This window comes from Bos taurus, chromosome 4 (genome assembly GCF_002263795.3).
Source record: "Bos taurus isolate L1 Dominette 01449 registration number 42190680 breed Hereford chromosome 4, ARS-UCD2.0, whole genome shotgun sequence".
NCBI classification, from domain to species: Eukaryota; Metazoa; Chordata; class Mammalia; order Artiodactyla; family Bovidae; genus Bos; species Bos taurus.
Window position 1 is genome coordinate 37,449,576 of NC_037331.1, and position 21,093 is coordinate 37,470,668.

The 21,093-nt window shown below is 38.2% G+C and overlaps 1 protein-coding gene across 1 annotated transcript in view; it reads left to right on the forward strand.

Annotated features, from left to right (window-relative positions):
• The first annotated feature begins 681 nt into the window (after window positions 1-681).
• Window positions 682-21,093, forward strand: part of PCLO (piccolo presynaptic cytomatrix protein) — a 392,120-nt gene continuing 371,708 nt past the window's right edge. Inside the window, exons 1-2 of the mRNA XM_024991035.2 lie at window positions 682-1,352; window positions 7,563-9,216. Of these exons, the coding sequence (XP_024846803.1) occupies window positions 1,099-1,352; window positions 7,563-9,216 (1,908 nt within the window). The 5' untranslated portion in view covers window positions 682-1,098. The remainder of the gene's footprint in view (window positions 1,353-7,562; window positions 9,217-21,093) is intronic.

Genomic DNA, 21,093 nt, shown 5'->3' on the forward strand with positions numbered 1-21,093 from the left:
AGGGTTGGTCTGAAAGAGTGTTAGTTATACCTCTGCTGCTAACCCGTTCTGTGACTTTATACAAATTATTTTTTCTATTTGGGCCTACAGTTATAGAAAAAAGGGACTGAACTCATGTCCCCAAAATTCACACTATTGTAACATTTTAATATTCGACAATCTGGTTCTTAACTACAGTATCCTAACCACAGTTTTCCCAAATCTTTACTTCTGCATAGTCCCTTTAGGAAACAACACAGTATTCAAAAACATTACCTTCTTACCAATACTGTATCTAAAATTCTAAAATAATTGTTCTGGGAAAGTTCTAAATAAAGGGCCAGTTTTAGCTCCATTGGGGAAATTTGCCCCAAAGGTATCAGAGGTTTCTCTAGTTAATCTGCAGCTACCTGAAAACATTTCTCTAGTTAATCTCTAGTTACCTGAAAACATTTCTAGGGTCTTTTAAAAGCTTGCTTAAAAACAAACAAACTACAAATCCCATGAGTCAAAGATGGATTAGAAACGGACACCTCCCCTCCAAACCCTTCCCGGTTCCCTAGAATGTAGTCTGCTAAAACTCAGGTTGAGGCATCCTGAAATATGCCTGAAAGAAACGCCTGCTGTTTCATCCCGGTTTTTAATCTGCGCTCTAGCTTGGCTCCTTTAAATCGGTGCTGAGAATGAGGAAGGAGAAGGAGCTACGCAGAGCGGGATGGGCGCGGGTGTGAGCATCACCTGTTCTGAAAGGGGCATGCGCACTGTGAGGGCGCGGACGAGGAGGCGGGGCGCGGTGGGAGGGGCCGACGGCGCCTAGCTCGCACCACTCAGATCTGCTTCTGCCCGGCTTGGGGCGCTGAGGCGGCGTCGGGAGTTGCCTTCTGCAAAGGTTGCCTGGCGTTGTCCAACATGGAGGAGGCACTGGCCTCGGGCATCACCTGCAAGAGGGACTAATCTCCGCCTGGCGTTCAGGGCAGCGGTGCCGGAGTTCCCGAGCCCAGGGACTCCGCCTGCACGCCCTGAGCCAGACCCCTGCTCTGGTTGCTCCTCCGGCGGCGGGTTTCCCGGCGGGGACGCAGCGCAAGGAGGGAGCGCGGCGGCTCCGGGGTTCCTTAAGCCATGGGCAACGAGGCGAGCTTGGAAGGGGAAGGGCTCCCCGAAGGACTGGCGGCGGCGGCAGCGGCAGCAGCCGGAGGAGGGGCTGGCGGGGCGGGGAGCCCCTTGCACACCGTGATCCCGGCCGGCATGGAAGCGGATCTGAGCCAACTGAGCGAAGAGGAGAGGAGACAGATCGCTGCTGTCATGTCAAGGGCGCAGGGGCTGCCCAAAGGAAGCGTTACCCCGGCCGCTGCGGAGCCGCCTTCCATGCACAGGCACGCACAGCATGATGTATATGTTCGGGCATATATGTACAGCTTCTCGTGCACATATGTGCCTGCCCATATGTGCCATCACAGCAGTACATATATGTCGCTTCCGTTCATTTTATTCTTCCTAATGGGGTGGCTATAAACAGAGACCATAAGCATTCTGTTGGGTAGAATAAAAATGATGCATTACAGAGTTTCTAGTGGGATAGTCAAGGGTTGCATTCTTGGAACTGTGATATTAGGTTGTGATTTCTGGCCTTTTGGAACCTTTTCCCTCTAGGGTGGCGTGGAGAGACGCCCTCCAGCGTTTTACTAATCTGGAAGTCTTCCATTAATACAGAACGGACGTGTTAGGAAATGGATAGAGCTGGGTGTTTACCTGTCTCTGTTTAAACCTCCTCAGTCATTTTGGGGTCTTTTTCTCTTTGAATAATATCTAAATATTTCTGTAACGATACCTTTAATTCCCTTAGAGGTGATTTGTCTTTCCTTCACACCCCACCCCCAGAGGAGAACAGGAGCTGTTTAGGTAGAAGGCATAGAATGAATACACCTTTTATATTCAATGAGAAACCCTAAATTATGTTGTGGCGTTAAACAGATGATTTGGTCACAGCAGTGCAGGTGCTGTACATGTATTTATGAATTAGCATATACTATTTTCTAAACCACTGCTGTTTTATGTGGAAAAGGATCTTACAGTTTATGGAAGAATGTGTGAATTTGTGTTATCTTAAAATTAGTTTCCAGTACATACTTTTAAACACAGAGCAAATAACATCTTGCATAGGAAATTAAGAGCTGATTTGTAATATTAATGTATGCATTTCCCCCTCTAGCTCGCTATTTTCCTACATCCCAATGAACTAGTTGTTTTCTAATTAGAGTACTTAGAGGGTGTAATCACTGTGCCTGCCCTGCCTTTATTCTGTAAACAAACCCTTTAACTTCCCACCCTTCCCTACAGAACAGTTCTCTGACCATGGTCCTGAAACCACTCCTGCTTTATGGTAACCTAACAATTTTCATTAAAGATACTGGAAATATGAAAAATCTTGATGTAGGTGTAGGCTTTTATCCCCTACTTCATAAAATAAATGCACTTTAACTTAGGAGCTATAAGTATATGCATATAATTTTGTCAAGTAACTAATACAGGATAACTGTAAAATGTTTTATGGATGATGACAATATTTTTCACATAAAATCTTAAATGCATAAATTGTATCAGCTAAAAACCCATTTTCTTGAAGGGAAACCCAACACTACTGGTAAAAACTGGCTGTTTCATATTGAAATTTTTTTCTGTGTTTTTAAAATTAGTGATATACTGGGCTATTCCTTTGGCATTAAGTCTTTCTTATACATTCCCTTAAGAATACAGTTTATGATATGTACTGTTTTTTTCTACTAATTAAAACCTGACTTAGAAAAAAATTTGAATGTTTATATAGTAGATTTTTTTTAGGTTAATAATGAGGTACAGTACTTTTATTAACCTTTTAAAAAATGTATGCCAGCTCTGCTGCAATTTTTCCTAAGAGCTACAAGCAACAGGTTTAGCATGCTGGTTACAGATACCAGGAAAAGTGAGAACTTTGATTTCTAAATTCCTTACTTCTATTTAGAGGGTGGCTAAAAAATAATACTTCAGCCTATGAAAGTATAGTTTTTATGCATTATTTGTATCAGGTAACATAATTTTAAAGCTCTCTACTGATAGTTTTGTTACTGTAGAATTCTTAGCAATAGATTTTCTGAGTCTAAACAGTTATTGACAAAAGCTTCATTCAAATATATAAACAATATGTGCATGATTTTGGCAAACTGTTTACATTTTACTGAAAGATTTCTATAAAAATCTATAAGTTTGGAGAGTTATTCCCACGTGTGATAACCAAATAAATACTTGGCTTATGATTTAGATTTTTAGAAACATATTAATTCAAGTATATATAAGAAGTTATATCCAAATCATTTCACATTTTAGAAGGTTACATGATGTGAATTAGACATGGTGGGGTTTTACTTTTTTTTTTTTTTAATAAATAAGGGTTCACAGCCCAAAGACCTTATCTGATTATTTTTAACTGACTCATAGCAAATTATATATGATTCACAGTCATATATGCCTATGTTTCCTTGCCTCTAAATAAGACAATAATACTTATCTATCTTGTAGAGCCATTGTAAGGATCAATTAAACATTGACAGGACCATTTCTGCTTGGATTTTAATTTGAAGTAACCTTATACATATAAAAAGTAGTATATTGCTATCAGCAGTGAATGGCACTGGCAGTGATGGCTGCAGACAAGTTGTTGGTTAAACTATTCATTGTTATGAGTTATTTTGATATATCTATATCTATATTCTTTTACATACAGAGAAGTCAGTGCAGCGTACTGGAAATCCTGTCCCCCATCCTCCCCACCGGGACTTAGGACTCCAGATTTCTATGACTAACTAGTTTTATAACCTTGAATTAATATCTTTGCCTCTTAAATCCTACTACCCTCTACAATGTAAAAATGAATAGAGATTTCTAAAGTTGCTTATATTGCCATTATTATAAAATTTTATGACTCAACACTGTCAAGTGTCATTGCTTTTTGTGTTATATTTAAAAATCTTTTAGTATTCCAACTGCTTTTATAGTCTGACTCTCTAACGCATTTTTTTTCTCATTTGTAGCTGAAACATTTTTTTCTGTTAATATGTGAAAGAAAAATTTGAATATGAGGATGCCAATAGTGAAATGAAAAAGAGAGGTTGTATAAAACTTGAAAAGTTAAAAGCTAGAAGTTAGAGCTTACAAATGAAATAGTCCTGGATTTTTTATTCATTGTTGATCCAGGGAAATGCAGTTTTATGACTTCTTATCCTCATTCTATTTATACCTACAGATGTAACATATAGAGGAACTTTCCGGAAAAATACTTCCAATTAGTAGAATAGTGTCAATTCTGACTGAATTGATTATTTTCCTTAGCATTCCTTGAGGCCTCCGCTACTGGGTAGACACCTCCACAACTGTTTGTCTTCCTAGAGCAGCAAACTAAAATGAAAACGAAATATTTCCATTTATATCTCAGAAGACCAGTAGAAAAAGTTAAAGTGAAAAGGATTCAATAAACAGTAATCAACAGGGAAACAAAAACCTGATATGTTCATTCATTTGTTCTTTTGCTATTATTCATTCATTGATTCATCAAACATTAATACTTATCGACTAGTTACGAGCTTTGGTTCTAGTGATGCAAAGATGAGTAAAACACTTTCTCTCCCTTGGAGCTCATGATCTAGTACATAAGAAACAGATTACATTTTAATCATTCTTGTTTTTAACACAACTATTATACCCAACAAAAAATCATCAAAAGACCATAGTTAGCTAAGGCATCTTTTTTTTGTTGTTGTTCAGTATTAAGCCTATATCTTCTCTTAATGATTATCTGTTTCTCACTTCCAGACATCCATATTTTATATTTATTTATATTATTATAGCAACTAAAACTAAATTTAGTTTGCCTACCTGTATAGATATTCTCTTACAGGGGGCTTCTATAACATAATACTACTTAATATTTATAAGACACACATGCAGTTATAACTTTTAATGCAGGCAGCTTGCTTTAACTTTTGGCGTTTATTGTTATCACAGATATTTGGTACTCAACAACATTTATATTTTGTTTTATATAAATGAATTAAGTGAAGCAATATCACAGAAAAAATGATTATGTTTAATAGTATTTTCAGGGCTTCCCTGGTGGCTCAGATGGTAAAACGTCTGCCTATAATTCGGGAAACCTGGGTTTGATCCCTGGGTTGGGAAGATCCCCTGGAGTAGGAAATGGCAACCCACTCTGCATAGTATAGTTAAGAATAGATTTTTAAGTACACTGTTTAGCTATGGATTTCTTCAATAAAATGCCTAAATAATTCTTTATAGGATAATCTCTTAAGTTTGTGCCCCACAAGGGAGTGGTAAACTTTATTAATTGAAAAAGTAACATTTCTAGAATAATGTGAAAACATAAACAGTGGAACTTTTAAAATATAATCGATTTTGGATTGTTTACCGTGGCTCTTCAGCCAAACCCACTCCACTATTCTTGTCTGGAGAATTCCACAGGACAGAGGAGCCTGGCAGGCTACAGTCCATGGGGTCACAAAGAGTTGGACATGACTGAGCAGTTAACACTCTGTCTTTGTATGGAATGGAGCAAATGGATAATTTTAGTTCCTTTTTTAAGTACAGGCTTCAGAGACAAGTTTTTATAACTTTTTTTACCTGGAGGAAATTTCCAGAACTAAGCCTTCTGTTTATTAATCTTTTACTAGAAAATAACTTTGTGGCATACATTGCCATTTATAGTTTATTTTCTTCTGACTCATTGCTATCTAGAAGTAATATGTCTGTGTTGCTTCCTACTGTGCCTTACATGTTTTTTTTTTTTTGAACAGAGAAATTTTTATTACAGGGTCATGCAAAGAGATGGGTGGCTCATGCCTTAAGGACCCCAAAGTTACTAAAAACTTTCCACAAAGCCCTTTTATAAGAAAGGTGAGGGAGGGACATGGTTAGTTGCTACAGACTACTTGGTGTCAAATCCTTTGTTCTTGAAGTCAAGTCATGATCAGTCAACGATGTTCATATAAATCACTACCAAATGAATGTTATTCTCTGCATCCTGGTTGTAGCTAACAGGAGGCAGATCTCAGTTGTATGTCTTACATCTTGATCTATCCTCAGATTTCTGTGCCATCGGGTGAAATTAAAAAATGTAATTCATATTAAGTACCAGATGACCTGAAAAGAAAAAGTTATAGTCTGGTCTATTGGCAGGTAAATTTTTGACAAAACAAGTTAAAACCTATACAATGTTGTGATCATCTGATATTTTAAGTGCTACTGAATCACTGTTTAATCTCCTTTTCTTTTAATTAAAAAGAAATCTTTTTGAAAGTTAGAAATTTACATATATCAAAATACAGCTTGATTTATCCCATAATTCTGATGCAGCTTGTTCTTATTACTTGAAACTTTATCAGTAAATAGCTTATTTGGAGACTAATATACTTGATAAAAGTATATATGAGAAACAAGTATTTTAATTATTTAACCATCATTTAGAATTGATGTTTCCAATTTTTTTTAAAAAAAACACCTTGTATATTTGTCTATGAGTTAAAAGAATTTTTGCAAATTACTTTTTAGTTTTTAAGTCATTGTCAATAATAATAGCTAATAGTGGTAATAGTAAATGTTATAGAAGACATTAAGTAAGAGATCTTTATTTCTTTTCTTCCTCTGAGTAAAGTAACAGTACTTTTCAAAAGTGGGATGACAACCAGCTTGTTGCTCTTTGTATATCAAGCTGTATCTCAGGATGCTTTAAACATCTTATTGTTACATTAAGGGACCTCAGATTAAGAATGCAATTGGAAAAATAATTGAGTGATATAACACTATTTTTTCACAAGAAAGAAAGGTTTCTCAAATTTTTATAATTAAAGTAGCAATTCTTATTCTCCGAATTTAGTATGATAATATTTGATGGATATTACATTTTTGACAAAATAGGGTAAAATTGAGTAGATGATCAAGTTTCCAGAAACACCTAAAAACCTCCTTTACCAGATCATTTGAGGTCACATTGTGTCTTATGTAGCTAATGTAAATTCTAATATTAGAAAACAGTTGTTTTTAAAAATAAATATTTTCACTTCTTGGTATGCTAGTGTTTGGGAGACTAACATTTTTTGACCATAACCTTTGCTTAAAAAGGATATGTTCTGTGAACATGAATGTGTGAATGTACTGGAATATGTCTTTGCATTGTTTTGTGAGTTAATATATTTGAACAGACTTTAAGTATGGCCAGATTCTATTCTTAACTATTAAGTGTAAATGTGAATTGTTTTTTGTTATAAGTAGTTTCTAACTAGATATTTTAATAGTTCATCACTTATAGTAGCAAGTATTGGATCTTTCCCCCTTCTCTTCACCTCCATGTTGAAAATCTGAACCCATGTAAAGAAAATAACAGACATTAAAAATCTTATGGTACTTACAGGATGATGTAAAAATGGATTTTAGTTATATGATCAAAATTTTGAAGATGTAAGAAAGTAACAGCTTTTTCATGTAATTTTGAGTTGGTATAATTTCCATTATTTTTACTTCTGTTTGTTTCATTCTTCTAGGAAACAAGAGTTGGATAGTAGTCAACCTCCAAAGCAACCAGGAAAACCACCAGACCCTGGGCGTCCAATTCAGCCTGGTCTCAGTAAGAGTAGAACTACAGACACTCTGAGGTCAGAGCAGAAATTGCCTGGAAGAAGTCCTTCCACTATTAGCTTAAAAGAATCGAAATCCAGAACTGATTTTAAGGATGAGCACAAGTCTAGTGTGATGCCTGGCTTCCTCTCAGAGGTTAACCCTTTAAGTGCTGTCTCCTCTGTTGTAAATAAATTCAATCCTTTTGATTTGATATCAGACCCTGATGCCTCCCAGGAGGAAGCCTCTAAGAAACAAAAAATAGCTCAGAAGGAACAAGGAAAACCCGAGGGAGTCACAAAGCCTCCATCACAACAACAGTCTCCCAAGACAGTTCCTAAGCAGCCAGGACCTGTGAGGGCTCCGCTTCAGCAGGAAGGTTCTCCAAAATCCGGATCCTCTCAGCCACCAGAAAAAAGTAAATCACAACCTCCAGAAACAGGAAAGCCAGCTCAGGGCTTCCCCCAGGCTCCTCAGACAGACCAGGCAAAATTGCCACTTCAGAGAGATGTATCTAGGCCTCAGACTAAACAGACAGACCCAGGAAGGGGTGAGTCAGCTAAACCCTCACTGCAGAGCCCCTCCAAGCCACCTATTCAGCAAGGAAGTCCTGGAAAATCTCCAGCCCAGCAGCCTGGACCTGAAAAACGTACCATACCACAGCCTGGGCCTGCAAAGCCCCTAGCTCAACAACTGGGAACAGCAAAGCCCCTGGCCCAAGCTCCAGGGGCAGCAAAATCCCTGGTTCACCAACCCGGGCCACAGTCTCCAGCTCAGCCGCCTGGGCCAGCAAAGGCTCCAGCTCAGCAGGTTGGGACAACAAAGCCTCAGGCCCAGTTGTCCGGCTTAGGCAAGACGCCACCTCAACAGCCTGGCCCAACGAAACCCCCTCCTCAACAGCCGGGCCCAGTGAAGCCCCCTCCTCAACAGCTGGGCCCAGCGAAGCCCTCTCCTCAACAGCCTGGTCCAGCGAAACCCCCTCCTCAACAGCCTGGTCCAGCGAAGCCCCCTCCTCAACAGCCTGGTCCAGCGAAGCCCCCTCCTCAACAGCCTGGTCCAGCGAAGCCCCCTCCTCAACAGCCTGGTCCAGCGAAGCCCCCTCCTCAACAGCCTGGTCCAGCGAAGCCCCCTCCTCAACAGCCTGGTCCAGCGAAGCCCCCTCCTCAACAGCCAGGCCCAACGAAACCCCTTCCTCAACCTCCAGGTTCAGCAAAGCCCCCTCCTCAACAGCCAGGCCCAACGAAGCCCCCTCCTCAACAGCCTGGTCCAGCGAAGCCCCCTCCTCAACTGCCAGGCCCAACGAAGCCCCCTCCTCAACAGCCAGGACCTGCAAAGCCCTCAGCTCAGCAATCTACAAAACCAGTAAGCCAAACAGGAGCTGGGAAACCTCTGCAGCCACCAACGTTTCCATCTGCAGCACAGACTCCAGTACACGGCCTCCCTAAAACCATCTGCCCTCTTTGCAATACCACTGAACTTCTGTTGCATGTTCCAGAAAAGGCCAATTTTAACACGTGCACTGAGTGTCAGACCACTGTTTGTAGCCTCTGTGGTTTTAATCCCAATCCTCATTTAACTGAGGTAAGTTCAGTTTTTTCATAATGTTCATGCTCTTAAAACGTGTCACCGTCTTCCACAAACAGTGGTTAGTTTGTCACTGATATGATAGGATGGCATTCTTTTTCTATGGTTCTTTTCTTCTTTTCCTCCTCCTTTCCTACGTTCCTCTTTTTCTTCTCTGCCAAATGTAAATTAGAGTTTTTTCAATGTTTCCTTCAGTAATAATATTTCTCTACACCATTACTATAATTTCTGATAAATTTGACACATAAAGGAAGTATGAATTGATTGAAAAATGCAGAGCATTTACTCATTGCATTCTGGGTGTAAAGTCCACACTATTATTATATTACATTAATATACTACATTAACTTTTAAATTCATGCTCCTACCTACCTACCATGTAATACTCTTGATATGATATTTTATATGGGATCCTGTTTATGCTTGGGGAAAAAGCAGACAAGGTTTTTAGATTCTAAATACAATTTTAATATAAAACAATACATTTTTTCAAACTACACATCCCCTGCCAGTGATTTTTGCCATAATCTATGAGAGGATGCTTTCCTCTTTAGTTAGAATCATTCATAAAAGTATAAATCACATCATAAAATGAAGTCATTAGAGCAGGTTCAACACTGATTGTTTACATAGAAAGATCACAGTTTGTAATTCTAGGTCACTGGGTAAACATTCCTGGCAGACTGAGTCATGAACGGGCCAGTTGTGACACAAATGAGTTTAAGATTGTTCAATCTGATTCAGGTTAGAAAAGTTATTCTCAGCAAGCTAGTTAATGTTAACTTAGCATTTAAAGACCCTGGATAAAGTAGCATTTTAATAGGTAGAGATTTGGGGGAATTTTCAGGGAAGGGACACAAAACATAAAACTGCAGAACTTAGAAACTCTCTGGAGTTAAGAAATAATACAGTGAAGATGATATAATAATACAAACTAAGTGAGAATAAGAGGGGTTAGGATCCAAAGGAAGATGTTTTTAAAAGAAATGCAGTAGTCCCTCCCCGATAAGAAAGCACAAAAACCATTTAGTCCATCTGGAGAACAGCTGTTAGTGGGCTGTGTGTGCATGGTGTCTGTGAACAGCCCAAGAAGGAATGGAGGCAGCAGTCATTGAAGGATTGTGTGATTTAAATATCTCCAAGAGTGGAGACTCATGTACTGTCATTCTAACTGAAATCCCTTTTCTGCTAAAAACAACAGTGATGATTATTGGTAACTGTTAAGTTCATTTGGATACTTACTGTGATGAAAGATGATAATGATGTCCATTTAAAGTATGTCAACCTGTGATTTTTTGCCAAAGTATTCTTTTTACCAGAAGTCATATTGAGTACTCTACCATTTTAGGTAAGGGATTCTTTAATGGTAAAATTGGAATTAACAAGAACATCTATGTTGTGGAGGAGATCAGATTATAAATAGTTTGTTTATATATTTGTAGCTTTTTTTCATATCTTAAACTTTCCTGCATTCTTTTCTTGTTTTTTAAAAAATTTTATTAAAGTATAGTTGATGTATAAAATTGTTACAGGTGTACAGCATATCGGTTTACAAGTTTAAAGGTTATATTCCATTTATAATTATAAAGTGTTTGCTGTATTCTCCATGGTGTACAATATATTCATATAGCTGACTTCATGTATAATAGTTTTATACTTCTTAATCCTTTACCCCCAAGCTTCCTCTCCCCCTTTTCTTCTGCCCACTAGCAACCACTGGTTTGTTCTCTATATCTGTGTGTCTGCTTCTTTTTTGTTATAGTCACTAGTTGTATTTCTTAGATTCTGTGTATAAGTGATATCATACAGTATTCATCTTTCTCTATCAGACTTATTTCACTTAATGTTCTCCAAGTCCATCCAGATGGTTGCAAATGGCAAAATTTCATTCTTTCTTCTAGCTGAGTAGTATTCCATTGTATATGTGTGTGTGTGTGTATTTATACATTTTGATGAAGATGTGTTTCTGCCCATAGTATACCATCTTCTTAGGAATGTGCAGTAATAGTGACTTCAAACAGTAGATGGTCATTTTATAAAATGTTAGTCATGACTTTGTGACAGTTTGTAAGACAGAAACATGTACTTGGACCTTCAAGCTAAATATATTATTTGAGTACCTACCAAGTGGAAGGTATTTTACTATATGTGTGGTAGGATATAAAGATAAGTAAAACATAATATTGATCTCTACATGATTCAGGTATACTAGGTTAGATAATACATGTACAAGGAAATATAACATGTGGTCAAATAAAAGCTGTGAAACACATGAGCAAACATTATGGCCTATAGGGCAGGAAGTGTCATTAGGGTAGGAAGTCGCCCATTCCAGTGGGTGAGATTAAGGAGAGATTTGTGTAGAAAATGGCATTTGTGCTAGGTATGTAACAATGGATATTACTTCAACAGGTAGAGGATGTGAAAGGGAGTAATGATTCGGTCTAAGACCTAGAGCCAGAATAATGCCAAGTGTATTTAGAAAATTGGCATAGCTCTAGGTTGGCTGAAGTGATGGGGAGGAAATGAGCAATGAAATTGGAGAGAAGTTGAATTCAGATTTTGGCATTCCACATCAGTAGCAGTGAACATTCTGCTTTTTGAAACTTACCTTAATTAATGTAGTCATATTTCAAATCCTTCATTAATTTTACAAATGTGTATCAAATGCCTAGTTGTGAAACACTGACACGTACTTTGATAGAATCAAGTATTTGTTAGATATGGTGTTTTCCTTCAATCAGAAAATAGAGGAAATAAAATTTGTAGATAAGAAAGGGGAAAAACAAATATATAAGAAAACTAACTTACTGTAGGGCTTTACAGTTCACATAGTTCTTTCCTATTTATTTTATCAAAATTAAATTTCCAAGTAATTCTGTGGTTATATAGTCTGTTTTCTCTGTTATATTTTCTTAATTATAGAGAAAATTGGTTTTCAAGTGGTTATTATGGTTGCTTTACTTGTTAGGATCAACCTGATAGTAAATAACTAGAACCCAAACTAAATCTTCTGATTCCAAATCCATTTACTCATGGTAAGAAGAAAGAAAGGGCTATGATATCACATGAAGTATCCATGACTATCTGTAACAGTATCATAACTTTCTTCATGGAAATACAAGTATTTGACCTGGGAATGTGAAGAATGATAACTTGGACATATTTGACAGAAGCTTGGAATGTGGGGGCAGGTAGAAGATCTCAGTGGCTTAAAAAAAGAAAGCATCCCCATTATTAATGAGATGAGTGTGGGCAAATCATTTACACTTTGTCTATCAGTAACACCAGATGAACAATAGAAACAATATGTTCTCTGCTGAACACAGTGAATTGTTAGGATTAACTGAACATTTGTATGAGAAGGTATTTTTCAATATATGAAGTTCTTTTGAAGTTGTAATATTATCTGCCGTGGATAATCTGATATTTTAAACAGAGATGATTTTGAAAGTTTACCCTCAAATTATTTTCTACAGATACAATATTATAAATTGTTGGATTCTGTGATAGCAATCAGGAGCCATTTGATCTAGAGTGTTAAAACATTTCATTTTAACTTTGATTTTCAAAAGGAAATGAAAAGAAGTAGCGCTCCTCTCCTACCACAGAGTGATATAAAGGAGAAAACAAATAAAACATTTCTCAACCAGGAGTCAAATGCACGAAATCTATTACTCTCCTAGTAAAGCTGTCCTTAATTTGGACACTGACCCTCTGCCATCCTATTTTCTCATATTCAATGGAGAAGCAGAACAGAAATAAATACAGAAAAAAACTGCTGATTACCCATTTTGAATGATGGAGACGTTCATTGTAAATGAGTGGTTTGGAGAGACTCGCTTGGCATTTTAGCAATACCACCACATGAAGGATATAGAGGAACTAGTGAAAAACAAAACACCTGACCTCAAAGGGGAGCATCTACTCAGAAAATAAAAAGAACTTGTAAAATTCGTATGATTCATATTCCATCAATAATTAGCATACTCCAATTTCACTGGGCTGACTTGAAGATAAAAATGGACCCAGTTGATGTTTTGGAAAAGAGAGACCCAGAATTTTCCCATCAAATTATCTAGCTGCTTAATTGAGGACCTACTATGTTTCAGGCACTTTCTGGACTGTCCTAGATGTAAGAGTGAACAAAATAGCCAAAAAGTGTATATTGGTCAGAGTGGCAAATAGAACGAATAGAGGGATGGATGGTAATAAGTGTTACGGAGAAAAATGAAGTAGCAGAAGGTTATAGCACAAACCAAGGGAAGGGATTGATGATATATTGGTGAGGTCCCTTCATTCCCTGTCATTCGGGGATTAGCATGTGGGAGTTGATGGATGACTCAGGAATCTGGAATTTTTAGTGCTAACTAAAGGTCTAATTTATGTGTATAGTTCTAACTGAGGCTGAGGGTTTGAAGGGGGCTAAATAAGGAAAGGGTGGGAATGTACCCAGAAATGTTTAGAGTTCTGAGATCCCCCTCTTTACTCTTCCCTGTGGGTTGTGGAGGCTGAGAGTAAGCATTTTATCTCCAGTACAGAGAGCTCTTTCTAAGCACCTTCCCATGAAATTGTAGACATTTTGAGGAGGTGGTTATCTGAAATTCTGAGGTTCCCTTGGGACTCTGAGAGCTCTGGGGCTCTAAGAGAAATATTTAAAAATTATGGAAATTATATCTAAGAGCTTATTATTTCTAAGAGTTCCAGCTTATTATTTCTAAGAAATTATATCTAAGAGTTTCAGAAAGAAAGAATCAAGGCTCTAGAAAAAAGGAAGTCTTCAGATTTTGATCCACCAGTAGTCAAGCATGATTAACAAAATGCCTGATAAATATATCCTGGTGAAATGATGTGATTTCCAAGGATAAGGAGAACATTTGAAAGACTTCTACAGAGAAAAAAAATATCATCTGCAAAAAGATGAAAAATCAGGCATCAATATAATAGTCATTATCAACACAGAAGACAGCAGAGAGGGAACAATTTCTTTACATTTCTAGAGATTGTGATATGATGAATTCTCTAAGTAAGCAATCGAGAGGGGGTATGCGAGCAGCTTAAGAATTTTTTCATATTTAAGAGTCCATAAGAATCATTAGCAGTCCATATAAGTATATGTATACTTCCCTCATAGCTCAGTTGGTAAATCATCTATCTCCAATACAGGAGACCCAGGTTCGATTCCTGGGTCGGGAAGATACCCTGGAGAAGGAAATGGCAATTCACTCCGGTGTTCTTGCCTGGAGAATCCCATAGACAGAGGAGCCTGGCGGGCTCCAGTCAGTGGGATCTCAAGAGTCAGACACAACCTAATGACTAAACCACCACACACGTGTACACAGGTGCACACATGCATATATCACAGTCCCTGGAGTTCTTCTATTAAAATGGAAAATGAAGGGAGTGGGATGGAGTAGCTGACCCCAGGAATGAAGAAAACTAGAAAGACATTATCATTTTTTTGAAAATGTAATTGTATAACAGTAGTGGAATGTGAGATGATATTAGATGGTATTCAAATCAAAGTAAAATGCATTATTTAACTGTGTGTTAAAATATTTAATTAATATGCCAATTATATTGTTTTGGACTTTGCTTAGTGAAGTGAAAGTCACTTAGCTGTGTCTGACTCTTTGCAACCCCAAGCACTATATAGGCCAGAATACTGGAGTGGGTAGCCTTCCCCTTCTCCAGGGGATATTCCCAACCCAGGAATCGAACCAGTGTCTCCTGCTTTGCTGGCGGATTCTTTACCAACTGAGCTATCAGGGAAGCCTTGTCATTGCTAAAGACAGTTCTAAAATAGGTGGTAATGAATAAGATTGTTTTTTGAAAAAATATAGCTTTTAAAGGAGAAAATATACATCTTAAATTTATAAACCACAACTTATTATTTGATACTATAATGGCAGCTACAAGAAAACGTCAAAGCAAAAGTTGACACTGATCAATTCTGAAGAGTAAGACTTGGTGACCTAGAGACAGGCTTTTACTTTTAATGTCATATCTTTTTGTGTTATTTTTTAGCCTTATAAATCCATCTTATAATTAACACTTCAGTAATTTTCTCATTTATCACATGATTGGTTAAACAGTTTATATAAGGTGAAGGAAAGGGTAAATTAGATTCTCAATTTTCACATCTTTAGCCTTGGCATCTACTTGGTGAAATGACAAGAATTTTTAGTTCTAAATAACAGTGATGATTTGAAATGCTTTATGCCTGTCATGCCAAATTTGGTCAGTTTTTTTCATTTGTTCTTTGCTTGTCACAGCCATGACAAGCAAAAACTGGTACCATTTTTTATAAGAACCCAATAAAGATAAATACAAGTCCCTTGATTTTGAACATAAAATTTTTATTTAATAGAAGATAAAGAATATTGTGTTTTTTTTTTTTTTTTTTGCTAATACTTATGGTACCTTTCATGGTATGTAATACAAAAATACCCTAACTATAACAAACTTAGTTTCTCTATCTAAAGTAGTTTTCTCATGAATTTAGAGGAATAGAAATAATAATTTAAAAATCTATATTACTTAAATATGTTCACAAATGCCATGTTTGTTTAGCTCGCATTTTCCGTGAGGTCCAGTGTACAGCATTTTCCTCATGACTTGGGTGTTCCTCATATAAAATAAATATGTATTCCTCATGCTCTACTGTAAGTTTAATCTTTAGCACCAAAGCCTTTTTTCACTTGGAGCTTTTAAATTACGAGATGTTTCAGGTGTCCTTCTGCATGTCCAGCTTTTATATATACTAAGCCAATTGCTAAATATCACAACTAGTATGATGATCTGTATACCTTAGTAACAACAGATGTTCTGCCATGAAAGTAGATACCCACAACTAACAGAATCATTTACTGGATCAGTAAACTTAATACAGTGATGGGATAACTTGCTCATTGTTCATATCCCTTGAGAAATCACACATACAAAACACTGTCTCTCCCCTGTTACCATATCTTAATTAGCTTAGATAAAAATGGACCCTTCACACATTTCAAAAGTACTGTATTGAAGGCAAGATGTAAAAAATCTATTCAGTTCAGACGCTCAGTCATGTCCGACTCTTTGCAACCCCATGAACAGCAGCACGCCAGGCCTCCCTGTGCATCAGCAACTCCCAGAGTTTACCCAAACTCATGTCCATCGTGTCAGTGTTGTCATCCAGCCATCTCATCCTCTGTTGTTCCCTTCTCTTCCTAACCCCAATCTCCCCCACCGCCCTGCCAGCATCAGGGTCTTTTCCAGTGAGTCAACTATTTGCATGAGGTGGTCAAAGTACTGGAGTTTCAGCTTCAACATCAGTCCTTCCAATGAACACCCAGGACTGATCTTCTTTAGGATGGACTGGTTGGATCTCCTTGCAGTCCAAGAGACTCTCAAGAGTCTTCTCCAACACCACAGTTCAACAGCATCAATTCTTCAGCACTCAGCTTTCTTCACAGTCAAACTCTCACATCCATACATGACCACAGGAAAAACCATAGCCTTGACTAGACGGACCTTTGTTGGCAAAGTAATGTCTCTGCTTTTGAATATGCTATCTAGGTTGGTTATAACTTCCCTTCCAAGGAGGAAGGGTCTTTTAATTTCATGGCTGCAGTCACCATCTGCACTGATTTTGGAGCCCCAAAAAATAAAGTCTGACACTGTTTCCACTGTTTCCCCATCTATTTCCCATGAAGTGATGGGACCAGATGCCATGATCTTCGTTTTCTGAATGTTGAGCATTAAGCCAACATTTTCACTCTCCTCCTTCACTTTCATCAAGAGGCTTTTTAGTTCCTCTTCACTTTCTGCCATAAGGGTGGTGTCATCTGCATATCTGAGGTTGTTGATATTTCTCCCGGTAATCTTGATTCCAGCTTGTGCTTCTTCCAGTCCAGCGTTTCTCGTGATGTATTCTGCATAGAAGTTAAATGAGCAGGGTGACAATATACAGCCTTGACGTTCTCCTTTCCCTATTTGGAACCAATCTGTTGTTCCATGTCCAGTTCTAACTGTTGCTTCCTGACCTGCATATTGGTTTCTCAAGAGGCAGGTCAGGTGGTCTGGTATTCCCATCTCTTTCAGAATTTTCCACAGTTTATTGTGATTGACACAGTCAAAGGCTTTGGCATAGTCAATAAAGCAGAAATAGATGTTTTTCTGGAACTCTCTTGCTTTTTCGATGATCCAGCAGATGTTGGCAATTTGATCTCTGTTTCCTCTGCCTTTTCTAAAACCAGCTTGAACATCTGGAAGTTCATGGTTCATGTATTGCTGAAGCCTGGCTTGGAGAATTTTGAGCATTACTTTACTAGCGTGTGAGATGAGTACAATTGTGTGGTAGTTTGAGCATTCTTTGGCATTGCCTTTCTTTGGGATTGGAGTGAAAACTGACCGTTTCCAGTCCTGTGGCCACTGCTGAGTTTTCCAAATTTGCTGGCTTATTGATTGCAGCATTTTCACAGCATCATCTTTCAGGAATTTAAATAGCTCAACTGGAATTTCACCACCTCCACTAGCTTTGTTCGTAGTGATGCTTTCTAAGGCCCACTTGACTTCACATTCCAGGATGTCCGGCTCTAGGTGAGTAATAACACCATCATGATTATGTGGGTCATGAAGATCTTTTTTGTACAGTTCTTCTGTGTATTCTTGCCACCTCTTCTTAATATCTTCTGCTTCTGTTAGGTCCTTACCATTTCTGTCCTTTATCGAGCCCATCTTTGCATGAAATGTTCCCTTGGTATCTGTCATTTTCTTGAAGAGATCTCTAGTCTTTCCCATTCTTTTGTTTTCCTCTATTTCTTTGCATTGATCGCTGAGGAAGGCTTTCTTATCTCTTCTTGCTATTCTTTGGAACTCTACATTCAAATCGGAATATCTTTCCTTTTCTCCTTTGCTTTTCACTTATCTTCTTTTCACAGCTATTTGTAAGGCCTTCCCAAACAACTGTTTTGCTTTTTTGCATTTCTTTTCTATGGGAATGGTCTTGAACCCTGTCTCCTGTACCATGTCACAAACCTCCATCCATAGTTCATCAGGCACTCTATGTATCAGATCTAGTCCCTTAAATCTATTTCCACTTCCACTGTATAATCATAAGGGATTTGATTGAGGTCATACCTGAATGGTCTAGTGGTTTTCCCTACTTTCTTCAATTTAAGTGTGCATTTGGAAATAAGGAGTTCATGATCTGAGCCACAGTCTGCTCCTGGTCTTGTTTTTGCTGACTGTATAGAGCTTCTCCATCTCTGGCTGCAAAGAATATAATCAATCTGATTTCGGTGTTGACCATCTGGTGATGTCCATGTGTAGAGTCTTCTCTTGTGTTGTTGAAAGAGGGTGTTTGCTATGACCAGTGCATTTCTCTTGGCAAAACTCTATTAGCCTTTACCCTGTTTCATTCTGTTCTCCAAGGCCAAATTTGCCTGTTACTCCAGGTGTTTCTTGACTTCCTACTTTTGCATTCCAGTCACCTATAATGAAAAGGACATCTTTTTTGGGTGTTAGTTCTAAAAGGTCTCATAGGTCTTCATAGAACCATTCAACCTCAGCTTCTTCAGCATTACTGGTTGGGGCATAGACTTGGATTACTGTGATATTGAATGGTTTGCCTTGGAAATGAACAGAGATCATTCTGTTGTTTTTGAGATTGCATCCAAGTACTGGATTTTGGAGTCTTTTCTTGACCATGATGGCTACTCCATTTCTTCTGAGGGATTCCTGCCCACAGTAGTAGATATAATGGTCCTCTGAGTTAAATTCACCCATTCCAGTCCATTTCAGTTCGCTGATTTCTAGAATGTCGACGTTCACTCTTCCCATCTCCTGTTTGACCACTTCCAATTTGCCTTGATTGGAAAACTCAGCAGTGGCTACAGAACTAGAAAAGGTCAGTTTTCATTCCAGTCCCAAAGAAAGGCAATGCCAAAGAATGCTCAAACTACTGCACAGTTGCACTCATCTCACATGCTAGTAAAGTAGTGCTCAAAATTCTCGAAGCCAGGTTTCAGGTATATGTGAACCGTGAACTTCCAGATGTTCAAGCTGGTTTTAGAAAAGGCAGAGAAACCAGAGATCAAATTGCCAACATCTGCTGGATCATGGAAAAAGCAAGAGAGTTCCAGAAAAGCATCTATTTCTGCTTTATTGACTATGCCAAAGCCTTTGACTGTGTGGATCACAATAAACTGTGGAAAATTCTGAAAGATATGGGAATACCAGACCACCTGACCTGCCTCTTGAGAAATTTTATGCACGTCAGGAAGCAACAGTTAGAACTGGACATGGAACAACAGATTGGTTCCAAATATGAAAAGGAGTACATCAAGGCTGTATATTGTCACCCTGCTTATTTAACTTCTATGCAGAGTACATCATGAGAAACGCGGGGCTGGAAGAAGCATAAACTGGAATCAAGATTGCCAGGAGAAATATCAACAACCTCAGATATGCAGATGACACCACCCTTATGGCAGAAAGTGAAGAGGAACTAAAAAGCCTCTTGATGAAAGTGAAAGAGGATAGTGAAAAAGTTGGCTTAAAACTCAACATTCAGAAAACGAAGCTCATGGCATCTGGTCCCATCACTTCATGGGAAATAGATGGGGAAACAGTGGAAACAGTGTCAGACTTTATTTTTTGGGGCTCCAAAATCAGTGCAGATGGTGACTGCAGCCATGAAATTAAAAGACGCTTACTCCTTGGAAGGAAAGTTATGACCAACCTAGATAGCATATTCAAAAGCAGAGACATTACTTTGCCAACAAAGGTCCGTCTAGTCAAGGCTATGTTTTTCCAGTGGTCATGTATGGATGTGAGAGTTTGACTGTGAAGAAAGCTGAGTGCTGAAGAATTGATGCTGTTGAACTGTGGTGTTGGAGAAGACTCTTGAGAGTCCCTTGGACTGCAGGGAGATCCAGCCAGTCCATCCTAAAGGAGATCAGTCCTGGGTGTTCATTGGAAGGACTGATGTTGAAGCTGAAACTCCAGTACTTTGGTCACCTCATGTGAAGTGTTGACTCATTGGAAAAGACTCTGATGCTGGGAGGGATTGGGGGCAGGAGGAAAAGGGGACAGCAGAGGATGAGATGGCTGGATGGCATCACTGACTCGATGGATGTGAGTTCGAGTGAATTCTGGGAGTTGGTGATGGACAGGGAGGCCTTTGGTGCTGCAGTTCACGGGGTCGCAAAGAGTCAGACATGACTGAGTGACTGAACTGAACTGAAAATTTACTTGGTATCTAATACAGAGGTAAGAGTCATCATAAGAAGTGGTTACTTTTTTGAAGAGTATATGAGGATAGGTGAAAAGAAGAATTAATTGGAAAAGAAAAGCAATATGTGGGTCTAAATGCTGTGGTTCAAACTATAGTTGGGATAGTTGAGAAGGGGCCGACCTTATAATGGATAATGGAATACTAAGTTATAAGGCTGAGAATCATCATGGATCATAAAGGTGAGGAAGCATTTAGGTAAATGGAGGAGGAGTATAAATTTTGAATCATAACTCATGTAAGAGTTAATGAGAACACTGCCTTGATGGAGTAAATGATACATTTAGATCTTATGGTTGCAGAAAAGTTTAGTTGTGATGCATCCAGAAGTAAGGACCTAACAGATTTTAGTAGAAGGACAGGATGAATGTATAATTGAAGAAAATATATTCATAATTTGAATAGTATGAGAACACTAGCAAATATAAATTCCTAATATTGCGTTCATTTTTTTGTTTTTTAGCTGACTTCAAAAAACTCTAAAGTTTACTTATTTTTTAAAAATATTTATTGGATTATAGTTACTTTACAATATTGTGTCAGTCTGCTGTACATCAAAGTGAATCAGCTGTACATATACAAATATTCCCTCTTTT